Source organism: Ailuropoda melanoleuca, chromosome 13 (assembly GCF_002007445.2).
Source record: "Ailuropoda melanoleuca isolate Jingjing chromosome 13, ASM200744v2, whole genome shotgun sequence".
Lineage (NCBI taxonomy): Eukaryota > Metazoa > Chordata > Mammalia > Carnivora > Ursidae > Ailuropoda > Ailuropoda melanoleuca.
In genome coordinates, this window is record NC_048230.1 from 57333821 (window position 1) to 57351910 (window position 18090).

At 44.3% G+C, this 18090-nt stretch overlaps 1 protein-coding gene across 2 annotated transcripts in view; it reads right to left on the minus strand.

Moving 5' to 3' along the window:
* The window catches only part of ARFGEF2 (ADP ribosylation factor guanine nucleotide exchange factor 2), a 93323-nt gene that overhangs the window by 63374 nt on the left and 11859 nt on the right, over positions 1-18090 (minus strand). For both annotated transcript variants that reach the window (XM_002912990.4, XM_019799774.2), the window contains exons 2-6: positions 17206-17236; positions 16451-16574; positions 8828-8974; positions 7731-7910; positions 7054-7288 (exon numbers count right to left, since the gene is read on the minus strand). In XM_002912990.4, the coding sequence (XP_002913036.1) occupies positions 7054-7288; positions 7731-7910; positions 8828-8974; positions 16451-16574; positions 17206-17236 (717 nt within the window). The remainder of the gene's footprint in view (positions 1-7053; positions 7289-7730; positions 7911-8827; positions 8975-16450; positions 16575-17205; positions 17237-18090) is intronic.

An 18090-nucleotide genomic window follows, 5' to 3' on the forward strand; every position in this document is an offset into this window, starting at 1 on the left:
ATCTGGCAACAATAGGCCACAGTGATTGGAACCAAGAGCAGCTGCCCCCTTTAGCCAAGGCGTGAACTCTACAGATGTCCTGGTGCCTTAGTCCTTGCCACTGAGGACAGGTGTCATTACAGTGAGCAGGAAAGTGACACAGGTCTCTGTCAAGAGTGGGCAAAATGGGACACTGACAGGGCTGGGTGTCTGAAGGACATCAGAGAGAAAATGTTCCCTTGTGGAAGTGCCTTCAACACGGTGAGGAAGAGTGAAGGCTCCAGAGCCAGTGTGTCTGGCTCAGGTCCCTGCTCTGCCACTTCCCAGTGTGGGGACTAATGTCACGTCACCTCTCCAAGCCTCAGTTCCCTGAACAAGGATGATTTCAACAGCACTCACCTCATGGGACTTTGTGCGAATTGAATAAAATAATACCTGGAAAGCATTTAAAATGGTACTTGAAGAGTGAGAACTCAAACGTTAATTTTTCTTTGGCCCGTAGAGTATGATTGTGCTAAGACATTCATGATGCCTTCATGAGAGAGGCCCTCTCGTTTCTCTCTTTCTTTTTTTTAAATTTAAATTCAATAGCCAACATATAGTATATCATTAGTTTTTGATACAATGTTCAATGATTGATTAGTTGCATGTAACACCCAGAGCTCATCACATCACATGCCCTTTTAAAACATTTATTTTAAAGAGAGATAGACATAGAGCACATGCATGACTGAAAGCAGGGGCAGAGGGAGAAGAAGAGAGAGAAAGAGAGAGAGACAGAGAAGCAGACTCCCCACTGAGTGCAGAGCCCCACACAGGGCTTGATCCCCGGAATCTGAGATCATGACCTGAGCCGAAATCAAGAGTTAGCCCCTTATCCTACTGAGCCACCCAGGCACCCCAAGGCCTTCTCATTTCTGCCACTTGCCTGGCCCTGGAGACTAAGTCCATATTAAAGTTTCCCAAGGAGGGGCATCTGGGTGGCTCAGTCAGTTAAGCGTCCAACTCTTGATTCCGGCTCAGGCTGCGAGATTGAGCCCCACGTTGGGCTCCACGCTGGGCACTGCTTGAGATTCTCTCTCTCCCTCTGCCCACCACACCCCCCCCCACTCTCTCTGTCAAAAAAAACCCAAATAAACAAACAAAAAACCAGACAAGAAATTTCCCACTAAGCACACAGAAGGCAGTTTTGGTTACTTAAAGCCATCACTATTTTTCATTCTAAAGAGAAAAAAAATGTCCTTTTCTACAGGCTTAGTCTGTTGAGCATCTACCTTTGGCTCGGGTCATGAACCGGGGTCCCTGCTCGACCAGGAGTCTGCTTCTCCCTCTGTCCCTCCCTGTTCATGCTCTCGCTCAAATAAATAAATAAAATCTTAAAAAAAAAAAAAACACAGCACCAAGACCACCGTTTTTTGAAGGAATAACAGTGTTTAACTCATTTTCTTTGACAGGCTGGATCCCTAACAGCACCTGTGCAAAATCAAAATATTCTCAGGCGAGGAAGAGGTGGGAGAGTCAGGAAGCCCTAATTCCAAAAGAAGGTTCTCGTAGAGGAAGCTGCTGCTGAAGAGCCCCTAAGAGGTCCAGAAGTAGCAGGACTCCCCACAGTATCTCCGCTCTGCTTCCCTTGCTGACGTGTCAGCCTGGGGTAGGTCTCAGAAGAGACCTTCCTGGATGATAGAAGAACCACTAAGAGGTCTGCTGTATTTAAGCTTCAAGCACGCTGTCAAAATGTTAGAAAACCAAACCAAACCAAATCCTTGCAAGGTTCAGAGTATAATGCTGGTTCCCAGGATGTCCAGCACTCACCACCTGGCCATTACTGATTGGCTATTTCACAAACTCTGTCCCTAAGAAAAATAAGAGGGTCACCTTGAATAGGTTCAGATAAAAGAAACCCTTGATGCCATTCCCTCCCTAGCCAGCAGGAGAACCCACCCCTGCGGTGGGCATCGCCAGTTACTAACTCATACCCTGAGTCCTTACAGAGCTCTAATTTTGTTTTGGAAGGGGCTGTCCCTATATTTCTTGGCCATCCCAGCAGAAAGGGTGGCCATGTGACCAAGTTCTAGCCAATGAGGGGTAAAGCACAAATTACTGGGGATTGCATGGGCTCCTTAGGGAGGGGCATGACTCAGCTGGGAGTCTTTGAGTCCCACCCTCTTCCTCCCTCCTGCAGAATGTGACAGCATCTGGAACCATGAGGTAACCTGGAGGATGAAAGTTACATGCTAAGAATAATCAGGAAAAAATAGAAGGAATCTGAGACACACCCTCCCACACCCCTGTTTTCTGTCCAGTGAAGGGGGGGACCGTGGGGGATGTGGGTAGCTGGGGTAGTAAGATGCATTCACTCATTCATTCCATCAACGAATTCAGTGCCTGTGTGTTTGGCACTGTTCCAGGCATGTGGAATACACCACTGTTTAAAACAAAGATCCTTATCCTCACGGCGCTTACATTCTAGCTGGGATAATAACTGTTACGCTGTACACTACAGCACTAGGGGAAAAGCAGAGTGGGAGGAGGCAGATGTGGAACTGGCTGGAACAAATGTGAACATATGGTGACAATAAAATGTGACATGCCTGTTTCCTAGAAACTAGGGTTTGGTTGTGTCCAATGTCCAAGCACTTGGTAATATGCAAGAATACTAAAGGAAAAAAAATCAGGGAAAAAAGCTGTTTGCTGTCACATTCCAGCCACACACCAACATGGTTCCTCCATAGGAAGAAACACTTAGGCGACCTACTGTCGCAAAGTAAATGTCCATCAAGCAGCTAACACAGAGGTCGTAAACCCCTGAGCTGGAGCTGCCCTGCAAGAAGGCTGTGTCACAAAGGAGGGAGACCTGGGGGCACATTTTGTTATTTTTATAAAGTGTTGGTCTGAGACATATTTTTGTTTTGTCCACAAAAAACACTGAAATTCCTAAAGCAGAGGATCTGGGATTGCTAACATGGAAAATAGGCTCCCTTTATTCTACGCACTATTCTCACCACCTTCACACCTGATTACCATCTTAACTATTTGCTCTTTTTCTTTAACTCATTTTTTTAAGCGGAAACTTATTTGAAAGCTAATAATAATAACAAACACATAGGTCCAAGCGCCAGACACTGCTCTCATTTAATTCTCACAAACCTGTAAGAAAGGTACTAGCTGTGGCCTGATTTTTCACATGAGGACTGTGAGGCTCAGAGAGGTTAAAGATTCCACTCAAGGTCACAGAGCTACTACACCGGAGAGTCATGATCTGAAACCAGGCTGTCCAATCAGAATCTCCATATTGGCTGAAGGAGGATAAATTTGCTCTGTTCTAGAATACTTATGAATTGTGTTGTTTTTTTCCCTTAAAGAATGAGACACAAGAAGAAAAAATGAGCTAAGAAATCCCTAAACACACAGGTATCTGTGTACCTACAATAGCTACTCATTAGCTATATAAACGTAAAGACGCTAATGTCTCATACATGTTGGGAGTCAAAAAGTCAGAATCTTAAAAATGATCTTAAAAAAATAAAAGAAAATGGGAAGTGACAGTTTCTGGGCATAGGATTTCTTTTGGGTGTTAATTAAAATGTTCTAAAATTGACTGTGGTGACGACTGCACAACTCTGCGAATGTACTAAAAATAACTGAATTGTACATTTTAAAAAGCTCAACTTACGGTACACAAATTATATCTCAATAAAGCTGTTTAAAAAAAAAAAAATGACAAGAACAGCCAGGTAACAAGGAGTGTGAATGGACAAATGGGGTGGGGTCCCCTAGGAAGACTGCTGGCTGTGCCCCCAAATTCGCATAAGCTAGAATGTCTCAGGCTCAAAAATCTCATTTTGTAAATTTACACAGAGTAATTTAATCCCTGTCTTGGACAGGCTGATAAGACTTATGAACTGACTGTTGATTTATCAACTTAGGATGAAAAACTAGTAAGGAGAAAAAGATGCTCAAGTCTGTTGGTGAACTGTCTCCATCCACACAAATTTCACTGGAAGGCAAATGATCCCAGGAAGCCCATGGGAGGATTCTCAGTAAATTAAATAGGGAAATATAGGGGTGCCTGGGTGGTGCAGTCAGTTAAGTGTCCAACTCTTTTTTTTTTTTTAATTTTATTTATTTATGTGACAGAGAGACAGCCAGCGAGAGAGGGAACACAGCAGGGGAGAGGGAAAGGAAGAAGCAGGCTCCCAGCCGAGGAGCCCAATGTGGGACTCGATCCCGGAACGCCGGGATCACGCCGAGCTGAAGGCAGACGCTTAACAACTGCGCTACCCAGGCGCCCCTAAGCGTCCAACTCTTGATTTCAGCTCAGGTCATGATCTCGGGTTCCTGGGATCGAGCTCCATGTAGGGTTCTGTACTCAGCAGAGAGTCTGCCTGGGATTCTCTCTCCCTCTCCTGCTCTTGCACTCGCTCTAAAATAGATAAATAAATCTTAAAAAAATAATAATAATAAAAACAAATAAATAGGAAAATGCATGTCAAGTGCCCAGTTAGCAAGCATGGTGCCGGCACAGTGACTGGAAGGTTAGGGGTGGCTCCAGGATGGTGATGACGGTGACACACCTCACAGAAGGGCAGGGTGTGTTCCCTCCATCACAGAGACACTAGAGCCCAGGCCTCTCAGTGGGCCTCCACGGCCTGGACTCCAGCCTAGAGCACCATCTCCCTGCATGGAAATCTCCACCACCTGTCTCGGGCTATCCTTCCTCCTCAGCTTCCAAGGCTGCTCAACCTTCTTTTGAAGGACCTGTTCTTTCTTTAGAGCCATATCTTGAGAACCAGAAGCCACTCGCTCTTTTTAAAGGTAACAGCACACTTCCATTCCAACCCACTATTTTCGAGTTTGCTATTTGATTCTTACAGGCAATCTGATTCCCACATTATTGGGAGAAGCCTCGTGGGGGGCATCAAGTACTGGCAACAAAACCCACAGTGATATACTCAGTGCAAATCACTCTTTGCTTTATAGCAGAATTTTAAGTTACTGTGTTTTTGCAAAACCATCTTTTAGAAGTCAAGTTTTTTCCCCCCATTCATTCAAAAAAAATGTATTTACTGAGTGTCTGCCATCAATGCTGGGCACCATGCCAGTGCTGAGAATATAACGGTGAACAGAGTGATCTAGATCTCAGCCTGGGAATAAGTGAACATAAACTCTTCAGTGATCTCAGGTAGTGATAAGTGCTATGAAGAAAATAAAAGAGGCTGATATGGCAGAAATGTGGGAGCTGCAGAGAAGGTGATCAGTTTGAACTCAGAGACCTGAAGATAAATGGGGGCGGGGGCAGGAAGTGCAAAGGCACCAACAGCAAGCACGGCACTCTCAAGACACACTGTGCCGTCAATAAGGGGGAAAGAGCTGTAAGAGCAGACGGAGAGGCAGACAGGGGCCAGGTCACACACGGTCTTGGAAGCCATGGGGCAGGGCGGGCACAGATTCCACTCTGAACGGGATCTGATAGGAAATCACCAAAGGGGTTTAAGCGGGGGGGGGGGCTCTGATCTAATTCATGCTTTTAAGAGATCACTTTGGCTGCCATGCAGAAAATGGGCTGTAGTGGAAGCACTCTGATGCAGCTAGAGAGATTTGTGTTTTTATCTGCACAGCTATGCTTACTACATATCAAGTGTTTAAATATTTATTGACTGACCACAGCCCGATAAGGGTTACAGTAAAAACCTGGTCCTTGCCCCGAGAGTTTAGGAAAGCGAAGATAGCGACAGATCTGGAGGGTGGGCCAGGAGTTTCTCAGCACCTTCCCCCAGATACAGGACTGCAGGACTGAGGAGACAGCAACTCTGTGCTCACCCGGAGACATGTGCCGCTCTTGGTGGCAACTTTCTCTTTTGTTCTTTCCTTGAGTAAACTGATTCAGAAAAACCTTGCAGCAACAGCACTTGGTCTGTTCCTGTGTATGCCAAGCACGCTGATAAATAACAGAGGAACAAAAGCTGCTCACACGTGTGTCCTCTCACAGGACACACTACCAACGGACACTGTTGTCAATAAAGGGACAGAAGAGATGAGATAAACTAGAAAGACGGGTCAGGTATTTCATGTAGGCCAAGCAGCTAGAGTGAAGAATTACTGCACAAAAATCATTTGGGAAGGTACATTCCTGAAAAAAAAAATACGAATTTGAGAACTGATTCATACAAACTGCCCAGGGAAACATGCAAACACTCTGAAATAATCTTATGATAACCCAATCTGCCATTTCTTGCCTAATGTTTTGTTTACTTTAAGACTATAATCAGGTGTGGGATGTCTCTTTCATTTAAAAAAGCAAACAAGGGGCACCTGGGTGGCACAGCGGTTAAGCGTCTGCCTTCAGCTCAGGGTGTGATCCCGGCGTTATGGGATCGAGCCCCACATCAGGGCTCTTCTGCTATGAGCCTGCTTCTTCCTCCCACTCCCCCTACTTGTGTTCTCTCTCTCGCTGGCTGTCTCTATCTCTGTCGAAAAAATAAAATAAAATCTTTAAAAAAAAAAAAAATTAAAATTAAAAAAAAATTAAAAAGCAAACAAAAACACGTAAGGTACTAAGTCGCCACAGAAGAAAACAAAGTTATCTCTCTGTCCATCTCTAAGTCCACCACCCTCCCACCTTCCTGCTCCTTTCACAGATGTCTGTGAGCAGCCACTAGCTGCCGGGCTGGGAGCAAGAAGCAGAGATCCCGTGTATACATGACAGAGGGGGTCCCCTTGTCCTTCTCAGGGCAGATAAGACAGACACTGAGTAACTAACTACCTTAACAATTAACTACTGGGAGATAAACACCCCCAACCGAAGCCACTGCACTGAAGCTGACATCAAGAAGTAGACGCTTGCTGCATTCCAAGGACTATTTAGAGAAAACCACACAGCTGACACAGGACATTAGACATCATGCTTTGGTGGCTGTGCTCCTCAAGAGACGAGCAACAGGGAAGGGGGAAGGCCCAGAAATAGACAAGCTGCTATCAGAGGTTTCCTGCAGATGTTACCAGACCCCTTCAACTGCCCCTCAGCCACAGATGGGTCCCTCGCACAGCAGGAAAGGAACAGTGTCCAGGGTGTACCTGACAGTGATGGGCCTCTTTCTCTGGGTGCGTCTCCATTCTCTGAGCTCACTTTTCCAGAAGCACTCCTGGCATGTTCACCGTTGGTTAAATCTGTCTTTTCAGGAGTCGTTGGTTTGCTCTGTGCCTGGCTCTGCTTCAAATGACTGAATTTTGGGGACACTGTTGCAGCCTGGATCACAGGGGACTGGGGTTTTGACGGGATTGGTCTTTCCAATTCTCTGGCCTCCTGCAACTACAAGGCAACAAAAAAGGGATTCAATCTAAATGCTCCCAGCACTGGGGTGCCTGGCTGGCTCAGTTTCTGGAGCATGTGACTCTTGAGGTCAGGGTTGTGGGTTCAAACTCCATGTTGGGTGTAGAGATAACTAAATCTTAAAAAAAAAAAAAAAAGAAAAAAAATGGTCCCAGCATTTTGAGAAGGACCAGAAAGTATGCCAGCCTGAAGGATAACATTTTAAACAGAAGGATAACATTTTAAAAAGGAAATGAACTCTTTCGACAAACTCAAAGCAAATTCTGAATGCTGATTCCAAAACCCAAGCTAGATTCTCTCTCTGCTTTTTAAAGCAAGAACAAAAACAGAATTCAGTGGAAGAAAGGATGCACTTTAAGATGAAACCGTTCACAGATCGGGTGTGCCGCGTCCCCAGTAGCTGATGACCGCCACCACTCACCACTTGGTTTTCCATGCGCGTGAAAATGACGTTCAGCATCTGAGTGAGGGTAGCCTTGGCAGTGGTTTGATTGATGAGATTTTTGCTGGCCAGATAGATATTGTAACATGTCCTGACTGTCTGCAGGATAGTGCCCTCATGAATTTCAATGTGTGGGGATGTCACCGCTGTCAGAAGAGCCTAAAACAAAAATCCACAACCTTCACCTTCACAAACATCCACCTGGCTCCCATCCTCCCACAGCCAAACTTTTCTACAGGGTGTGGCTTTGTTTTGGTTTGGTTTTGTGAATTTTAAGATGGCTCTGCAAACCATAACTCCCTACTGCTCTGAGCTTAAAGATAATTATTAACACTATAAAATCCAAATTATTTGCTGTAATTAAGTTGTGTTGAAGAGGGCTTTCTATCAATATACTTTTTTAAAAGCCAAAAATACAGACAGTTCTCTTAGGAGGGAAACTGCTTTAACTCGATCTCACCTATATTAATCATAAAATATACAGGTTTTGATAGGCAGTCAGTGTCCCAGTTCCCTAGAGGGTTTTCAAGGGAGCTCCAGGAGTGGCTAACATGGAGCCATCCCGCACAAAGCTAAGATAGTCAGGACTGAAGATCTGGAACATTGGCTACACCCATCCTGATCCTGTTCTCCCAACAAGCAGACAGTACTACCACATGCCAAACCACTTCTGCCAGCAGAAATGGACCAGAGAAATGGAAATGGAATGGGGGGCAGGACAAGAGGACAAGGGGCAGAGTGGTCTAAGATTATTCAGGACCCACTGAGAAATGGCAGACTGGGAATCCAGAATTTCAAGAAGACCAGAGGACTTCAAGCCGAGTCAACTGACAAGCAATTTACATTGTTATTAGTGGAACTGTTTACTTTGAAAACACACCTGGTTCCACTTTCCTTGTCTCAGTCTGTGCTAATAAATTCTGACACTTAACAAAAGATCTAGGCGATGCTCACTCTTCCGTTCCAGCTCAGCACCACCTGAGACAACTAACACATGGTAAATTAGAAATCCCAATGCCCAAGGGAGACTAGTTTTCTTATTCAAAAATCCAGACCAGGCAAACAAACAGAAATACCTTAATTATTTGTAACTGAACTCCTTCATCGGTCTGAGGGCCCTGAAAACAGTTGCAAATGGTTTCAAGGATCCTGTCGATGAGCCGTTTCCCTGGGGCTCCACTGTCGGGGGCGTTGCCGGTGATGTGCCCATATGCAATGAGTTTCTAAATACAGAAAGAACAGAGATGAGAAGTTTCTGCCTGGCCAGGACTGCGGCTGTCCATGTCAGCAAAAGACAGGCAGTAAGCTTGGCCTTAACTTCTGGTTCCCTCAGATCCCTCTGCTCCCCTGGGGCATGGCAAGCACAGCCACCCAGTGGGTGCCGTGTCCACCCTGCCTCCCGTGGCAGAAGAGCCCCAGGAGGGTGAAAGGCTGTCCAGTGGAATAGGCAAGGTGTAGAACAGTCACTGGTACACAACCACTAGTGTGAAAAACTGATGGACTAAAAGCCATACACAATGGAGACAGGAAGTAGTCGGTGGTTGGCCGGGGCAGTGGGGGGAGTTAGAAGAAAACGGGGAATGACTGCTGATGAACCCAGGCTTTCTTTCTGAGGTGATCCAGACGGTCTACAATTAGATCGTGGGGATGGTTGCACAACTCTGTCAATGTACAAAAATCACTGAATTGTACATTTTCAATGGATGACTTGTATGTATGTGAATTATATCACGAGCTGTTAACAAACCATATATATATTTTTTCTTTTTAAGAGGAAAGATACATAAGGAACAACTGATAACGTGTTTTGCTGGAGGGGGCACTCAATTCTGCACCTATGTTATTAAACATGTGTGTCAACCCAGTGGCTGAAGAAGTAGGGGGCTGCTTGGGCCACGTCCTCTTGGTTGGGCTACTGACTGGCTTGGACAGGGACTGCCTTTCAGAGGCCTGTGCCGTCTCACTTAGGACCTGGATTTCACCATGGAGAATGTGAAAGCTGGAAAGGAAGTCAAAGGTCAGAGGCAAGATGATTTCCAAGCGTGGCTGAGACTCAGAATCAGCTGAGGGAACCCATTACAAATACAGACTCCCAGACCTCAAAGCAGACCTACCAAATCAGAATTTCTGTAGGACAGCCTGGTAATCAGTGTTTTTCTCTAAGCTGTCCAGGTTATTCTGAGGGTTGAGCAGCTAAAAGAATCACTCATCTGACACAACCCCTCTAGGATATGCGCATTCTAAGGCACTCTCTGCTTCTACTGACTTAAAGACTCCTTAAAATGCTATTCTGTTCTTTATCCTTTTCCGTTCCTAATTTGTCATCTCCTTGCCTCTACAAGCACAGAGTGACACACGGATCTGAGGTTGTCTATGGTGCCACCACCACTGCGCTAGGAAGACCTGCCGCTCTGCAGAGGCCCGACTCCATTTCTCAACAGCTTTCCCCTCATCGTTAGCTGTGGAAGCACCGCCATCTAGTAAGCAGAACAAAACAGGTTAAGAGAGAGTGGCTGAGAGTAGAACATGATCCTGCCAGATCGTGTGACTGAATGAACAGGAGAGGCCTGCACACCCTCTGCTGATCAAATCCAACACCACACAGGGGCAGGGGGCGGGAGCAGGAGTGGGGAAGGTGCAGAGGGTGGGAAATGTGTTTCTGAAAAACTGCTCAAGATGCTCTTTACCTCAACCCTCTTCCTGCTGCTAGACACGCAGGCTTCCCAAGTGGGCAGCACTGGCACCTGGTACGTCAACTCAGGTTTTTGACGTTCCTTATGCCTTAGCCCTAACGGATGCAGAAGCCCATCTGGAGCACCGGATTATGAGTGGGATGGTTCTGAACTCCTAAAACGCAAATGTTGAAAAGTAGGCCCATAGAACAATGGTGCTGCAAAGCAAGGATGGAGGTGAACTGTTGAATTCAAATATGAAAAAGGCTTAGAAAGAAGAGTTCTCTCTGCTCTATAGGCTCCTGAGAGAGCACACTCCCCTTCAAGCTGAACAGGTTTTTAAAGTATGGCTTTACTCCCGTGTCTGTGCAGTGACACAGGGCCAGAAGAAAGCACAGTTCCTGCGTCCCTGGGTATTTCTAGGTCTGCCCTCTTACCCCTCCTTGGGCCAGATATTGTCCTGGGCACTGGAGGTACAACAGGGAGTAAGACGGTCCTTCTTCTCCTAGAGTTTATATTCTCCAGGACAGGGGCAGACCGAAGCCAAAAGTCCTGGCTGGGATCTCCAGGACCCTGTCTGATTTGTAGACATCTTAAAAAGAACAAGTTGCACTGATAATGCATAGCATTATCTCATTTTTGGAAAATAAAAGCTATGTGACTGTGTGTGTATTTTTGTAAATGCACAGAAAAAACCCCGGAAACATAGCAGAGGTCCAGCAGCATGAGTGTGCTTGGCAAGCTCACTTGAGGAAAGAGCTTTGCACAGTGAGTGGGGTGGAAAGTTACTGGCAGGTTTAAGTAAAGGATTAACATGATGTGGTACATTTCTAAAGGTTCCCTCCAGTTCCTGCGTGGAGAACAGGCTGGTGGGCCATAGGAGTAGAAGCAGGGGACAGTGAGGAGGCTGTTGCAGCTGTCCAGGAGGGAGATGCTGGTGGCTTCGACTCTCAGAGGGTGACATGGATGGAGAGTAGAAATTCCTGCTTTATTCCTTGTCGATGCAATGAGATGGGAAGTGGGCAGAGGAGGGAGGCCTTTGGGCAGCTGACTCACGGACCCTTGTGTCCAAGGAGGCTGCATGCACGGGGATGTTCACTGTTACTCTATTTGTCAATGCCCCTCTATAGGGGAAGAGATAAATAAAATGATGGCATAACATATCATACATCAGTCAAAAGGATGCACGTAGCCATATAGCTAGATCTTAAAAACATTGTTGAAAGTGAAGAGCAAGCTGCAGAACACCTGAAACTTACTTAACATTATATATCAACTATACTTCAATGATAAAAGCTCTTTAAAAATTAATTATTTTAAAGAAAAGTACTAAATACATAATGATAAAGAAGAGTGCAGATACAGAAGAAATTGTGAGGGTGAAACATGATTGACTTGTGTTTGAAAAACAGAGTCCTCATCATAACCTACGGAGGCAAATGACAGCATTGCTAATCCATGTCTGAGGATCCCGGACTCCGGAAAGGTTAAAGAATTTGTCCCAGGTGTCTTAGTGACATGTTAAGCCAGCATATAAATGCTAAGCTATCTGTGACCCAAGTCCATACTTTTTAGCCTTGACTTATTTTCCTTCTTTATGGACAAAAAGTTACATTAGGTTGGGTCATATGAAGTTCCTAATACCTGTTTTTCACTCCATGAGAATGACAATTTCATGTGTTTCAACCTAAAACATTATCAAAATGAGAAAGAAAGTCCACGTATCTAACTAAAATTCTAAAGATGCAAATAAATTAGGGAAACTTGTCAAATTCATAAAATAAAAATCTACCACCCATAGGCAAGAAAAAAAATGAACAAAAAAGGAAAAGAGTATATGCCCTGCACAGGCAACTGGGTTTGGGGCTATGGTCTTAAAAAAAAAAAAAAAAGTTCTAAAAAAAATTTTAACAGAGAACGTAGCCATGTACAACTTTTATAATTATTAATGGATTTTAAAATGTGCTTTAAAAATCCAAAGTTTTCTAGAAATAAGAACTAAAAGATAATGCTTGTGGTATGAACAAAGGACAGCTGAGATCAGTAGTTTCCTACAGGCCTCACTGGGACTTAGAAAGAAAATATTACAACTCTAATCCTATTTTTTAAATCTTTTTGAAAGTTCTATTCTTGTATGTTTTATAATATATGTAATATAGTAACAGTAATACATATACGTAATCTTATCACTGAAAAAATATGAATATATTAGAAGGGTATTCTCAAAAAAAAATCTGGTTATTGACATATGCCCAGGCAACCTTGGAGATCATGTTGCCCCCCCGCCCCGGTGGGGGAGATAGTGTGCAGCAGACCAGGTGCTGAAGGGAAGGAATAAAGAAAATCTTCATAGTTTGGTAGAAGTGAGCAGCAGCAGAACTCTAGGTTGCTCTCAGCAGGGAGAGGGAACTCTAAGCTAACTCTGTCAGGACAAACCAAACCCGGAAGCACCTTTGCCACCCCATCACCTCTCCAAGCTCAGAGAAGGATGCCTTTAAATGCCCAGGGCAGAATGTGGATGTGTCTGCAGCTGGCTTCAATTCTGCTCAAGCCAACCTTTGCCCCTGGACACTGGCCTTCCATTTCCAAGACGGAAGTCACCTCTCCACACTGGGAAAAGCCAGTAGAACAGGCTTTGCAAGGACAGCCTCCAAGAGCAAATGAAATTTTTCATTCAGTATTCCAGGGAGCACTGGGTCACTTTCTAATGTCATAAAAAGAATGACACAGCTTGCATTTTGTATAATGACCAAAGAAATTCGAGTGTACCTACTAAATCACAGAGAACTTCCATTCTAAAAAAAAAAAAAAAGAGCTAACCATATGTCATCGGCCTCAAGACACTCTTACATTTATAGCTCAAGTCAGGACAGTGGGCTGAAGTAGAGCAGGATGTCAATGTTTCCGTTCCAGAGTTCCAGAAACAGACTATTTCCAGGAAAATACAGAACATAAAATATAAACAGTATATTTTTAATCAAAGGGCCAGAACCATACGGTAACAGTTAAGAGTGGTGGTCAGCAACCTTTTTCTGTAAAGAACCAAATTTTTAGGCTTTATGGTCTCTGTTCCAAAAACTCAACTCAGCCGCAGTAGTGGGAAAGCAGCCAGAGATAATAAACAATGGGCCCAGTTGTTGCTGTGGACTAAATATTCGTGTGCCCCTGGTCCTATGTTGAAGCCCTACTCTCAGTGAGATGGTATGAGGAGTTAAGGCCTTTGGGGAGTGATTAGGTTTAGATAAGATCATGAAGGTGGGGTCCCCTGATAGGATAAGTGTCTTAGAAGAAGAGACCAGAGATCTAGGGTGCTCTCTCTGCCATGTGAGGACACAGCTGACAACTCAGCCATCTACAAAGCAGGAAGAGGGCTCTTACCATGAACTGAATCAGCGGGCACCCTGAACTCGCCCTCTCCAGCCTCCAGAACGGAGGGAAATAAATATCTCTTGCTTAAGCCACCCAGTCTGTGGAATTCTATTACATTAGCCTGACTATATTAAGACAGCTGTGTTCCAATAAAGCTTTATTCACAAAAGCAGGTGGCAGGCCAGATTTGGCTTACAACTGTAGTTTAACGACCCCAGGTTAAGAATTCGGATGGGGTGGGAAGAGTTCTAGATACTCACCCCATTCCACCACTTCCTGGGCAGGGGGAGCTTGGTACTGCTGGTCACTTCATTCTCTCAGCCTCCATTTCCTCAATTCCGAAATGAGGATGAGAGTTAAGTAACCAGAGTGTTTCTGGGAAGATTAAACACGATGCTGCAGACAGAGCACAGGGCCCAGCACAGGCCAAGTACTCAATAGCCACTGTTCTTAGTACATTGGTAATGTAAACTGTCAGCACCAGCTTCAGAACTAGACCGTTAACACGAGAAGAAAACAACTAAAATTAAACTTATGCCAAACTTCCTCAGAAAATTTCACAGCAACAAATATTTTAGGATAGAAGGAGGACTTGGGCCTGCCATTTAAGAATTCTTGGCTCATTATATGTTTCACATAGGACAATCTGTACAGAATTATATTGAATGAGAAAATAGTTTTTCATTTGGAAGAATTGCTTCTGTGAAGAAACTGTCACCAACGTTCAAATACAGATATATCAAAGAAGTGAGATTAATAGAGTAAATATTAGACTGGAGATGCCAAAAACGTGGCATGCCCACTGCCACTTGGCAGCCCACACCTCAGCAGACATCACCAATTGATCACTGTACTTTCTCAAGAAACCCAGATGAAGCTTCAGATAGCTTTTTTTTTTTTTTTAAAGATTTTATTTATCTATTTGACAGAGAGAGACAGCCAGTGAGAGAGGGAACACAAGCAGGGGGAGTGGGACAGGAAGAAGCAGGCTCCTAGCAGAGAAGCCTGATGTGGGGCTCGATCCCAAAACACCGGGATCACGCCCTGAGCCAAAGGCAGACGCTTAACGACTGCGCCACCCAGGCGCCCCTCAGATAGCTTTTCAACACAGCTTCTGAGCAATCATAATACAGAACCTATTCACTATGCCTGTTCTAGAAAGTACTGGTAAATTGTGGACCTCTAAATATAATTTTTTAATTTATCAAGCTTTTGATGTGCAGGCTGCCTGCTGGGGCCAAGGATAAAAGTGAGGTAACCAGAAACCTCAGGAGTAGATCTCTTTAAAAAAAAAAAAAAAAAAAAGAATGCTGGACCGGGAATTAAGACACCCAAGTTGTTACCTTGTTTGTCTTTCATACCTGCATTATTACTGGACAAGTCATCTTTTTTTTTTTTTTTAAAGATTTTATTTATTTGACAGAGAGACACACAGCAAGAGAGGGAACACAAGGGGGGGGGAGTGGGAAAGGGAGAAGCAGACTTCCGCTGAGCCAGGAGCCTAATGTGGGGCTCAATCCGAGGACCCTGGGATCATGACCCGAGCCGAAGGCAGACACTTAACGACTGAGCCACCCAGGCGCCCCTGGACAAGTCATCTTAACTTCTCTATTCCTATTTCTTCATCAGTCAAAGGTAATTTATCACAAGGTCACCGTGGCTCTCATATAGAAAATCCTCATCATTCTCGGATCCTGTATTTGCAAATGTACCCACTCAACTATAATTTATTTGTAAGCCCCAAATCAGTACTTGTGGCACTTTTGCAGTCATGTGTGGACACACACAGAGCAGCAAAAAAAATCAAATTACTTGATGCATATGTCCTCAGCTGGGGTCAAACAAGGAGACTGTCTTCTCGTTTCACCTCTTATACCGTAACTAGTATCTTTCCTGTGGCCTATGTCATGCCACATTTTTTGCAATCTTTTTTTTGGACTTTTGTCCATTTTGTGGATGTTTCTGTCATTTAAAATGGTCCCTAGGACCCATGCTGAAGTGCTGTCTACTCTACCTAAGAGCAAGAAGGCAATGATGTGCCTTATGGAGAAATTACGTATTAGGTGAGCTTCGTTCAGACCTGTGTTATAGTGCTGTTGACCATGAGTGCAATGTTAATGAATCAATAAGATATATTAAATAAGACGTCTTTAAACAGAAACACACAAAGAACAAAGTTACGTATTGCTTTATGTCCTGATCAGTTGACGAATGTGTTGATGCCAGAGGCTCCCAGATACCTTATCCTGTATTTCCTGTGGGGAACGATGGTTTAGTATTTGCTTATCCCGTGTTCATAAATGATGAATATTGATTATATCTATTTCTCTACTCGATATTCTGAATTTCAATGCCATCAAGAAAAAGGTGGCATAAAAATACTGCACGTGCCCAGGTGTACCCACATTTCCAACTAATCCTAAAGCTTTCAGTTAGAAAAACACACGTAAGAGAGTACAAGAAAGTATTTCCACGGAAACACATTCTTGTTCTGGCTGAGGAGGTCAGACCCCTTACCCATCTCTCCCTCATGAGACCTCCATAAAGAACACATCGGATTGCTCCTTCTTCCATCACCCTGGAAGCACAGTTCCTCTGAAAGGACTGCCGATGGCTTGGAGAAAACCCTCTTTACACAATCAAGTTTGAACATGGTACCTGCAAGCAGTCGAGGGATGTGCTGACCACCCGTGGGGACTTGGACTGGCAAGCTAGCTCAAACGGAAGGAAATACTTGTCAGCTTCAATGAAGTTTGCCTTTGGTGGTGCGGCGGCGCCAAGCCTAGGGAAAAAGCAGGAGAGCACCACAGAGGGGAAGTGAAAAAACAAAAATTTTGCTTCTCGTATACTTCTAACTTTCCATCCCACTTGTGATTATTTAAAGGAAAGTGCCCACAAACTCCATCTGCGGGGCAAGACAATTAAAAACAGAAACACATGCGTGAGGACAAAAGACCAAAGTGCCACAGGGAGAAGCAGGGTCTCTGATTAGTGAGCTATGTTGACAGCATCCTGGACTGAATCTTGGCATCAGCCATGTTCTGAAATGTGACCAACTGGCTTTTTAACTATGAAGACGAGGAGCAGCCACTTCGGGGCAAGCTGTCCTCCCGCCCAAGGAGCATGACATACGGGCTAAGGGCTCTGCCTCATCCATCAAGAAAAGGTACAGCAGCATTAACTCGATCCACTTTACCCCTTCCTGCAAATGTGCAGTTACTGAGTTGGTAACCTGTTAACCCAGCATCTGTTTAAACACATACGGAGTCCTGCCATGTGCCCGGCACTCCACGTGCTAGGGGAGTGTGTGCCACCCAGGAGCTAAGAAATACGAGAAAACATGCACATAAAGGGGTTCCTATGGCCACTACCTACTCCCTTAATACTGTACTTCAGCAAGGAGAAAAGCTTACCTCTGCTTTTCTATTTCTGCTTTAATTTCATCTGGTGGGGAAGAAAGAAAGCCATGTTAGGAACATGCAATATTTCTATAAAAGAAAACTTTACTAAAAGATATTTGGAAAATATTAAAAAGAATGCTTATGAGCTTTTAAAGAACACAATGCTGACATGAAAGGATAAAAAGTGACAATGATAACAGCTAACATGGACACAGTGGTTATTCTGTGCAAGGCATTGCTCTAATTACTTTACATACTTTCATTTACTTAATCCTCAAAACAATCCGATGAGGTAGGTGGTGTTTACCTCCATCTTACTGAGAGCTGTACTTCTCAACCAAGACACTACTGACATTGTGACACCGAGAACCGGTGACCCACGGGGCTGGCCTGTGCACTGAAGAATGCTTAGCAGCGTCCCTGGCTTCCACCAGCCGGATGCCAGTAGCGACCACCTGCGGTCTGGAAAAGCAAGAATGTCTCCAGACATTGCCAAGTGTCCCCTGGGCAAAACTGCCCCAGTTGAGAATCACTGATTTCGATGAGAAGCCACGGCACAGAAAGGTTAGGTAACTTGCCTCCTGTGACGTATCAGGAACTGGGGAACCAGAATTTGAATCCAGGCATTTTGGCCCCATAGTCCAACGTTCTAGCTATTTCCTTATTCTGCAAAAAGTATGTTAACAATAGCTACCACAATATTATGATCATGTGCTAACATTTCAACTATGTAAAAATATGTATAGAAGATTGGCAACAAATAGAAAAAGGTGTGTTAGTAGAATGACTATTTTTTCTTTTTTCACATTTTCTATAAGCACATATACTGTTATTTTTACAGACAGTTTTTTTTTTAAATTGTGGTAAACACACCTAAAAATTTACCATCTTAACCAT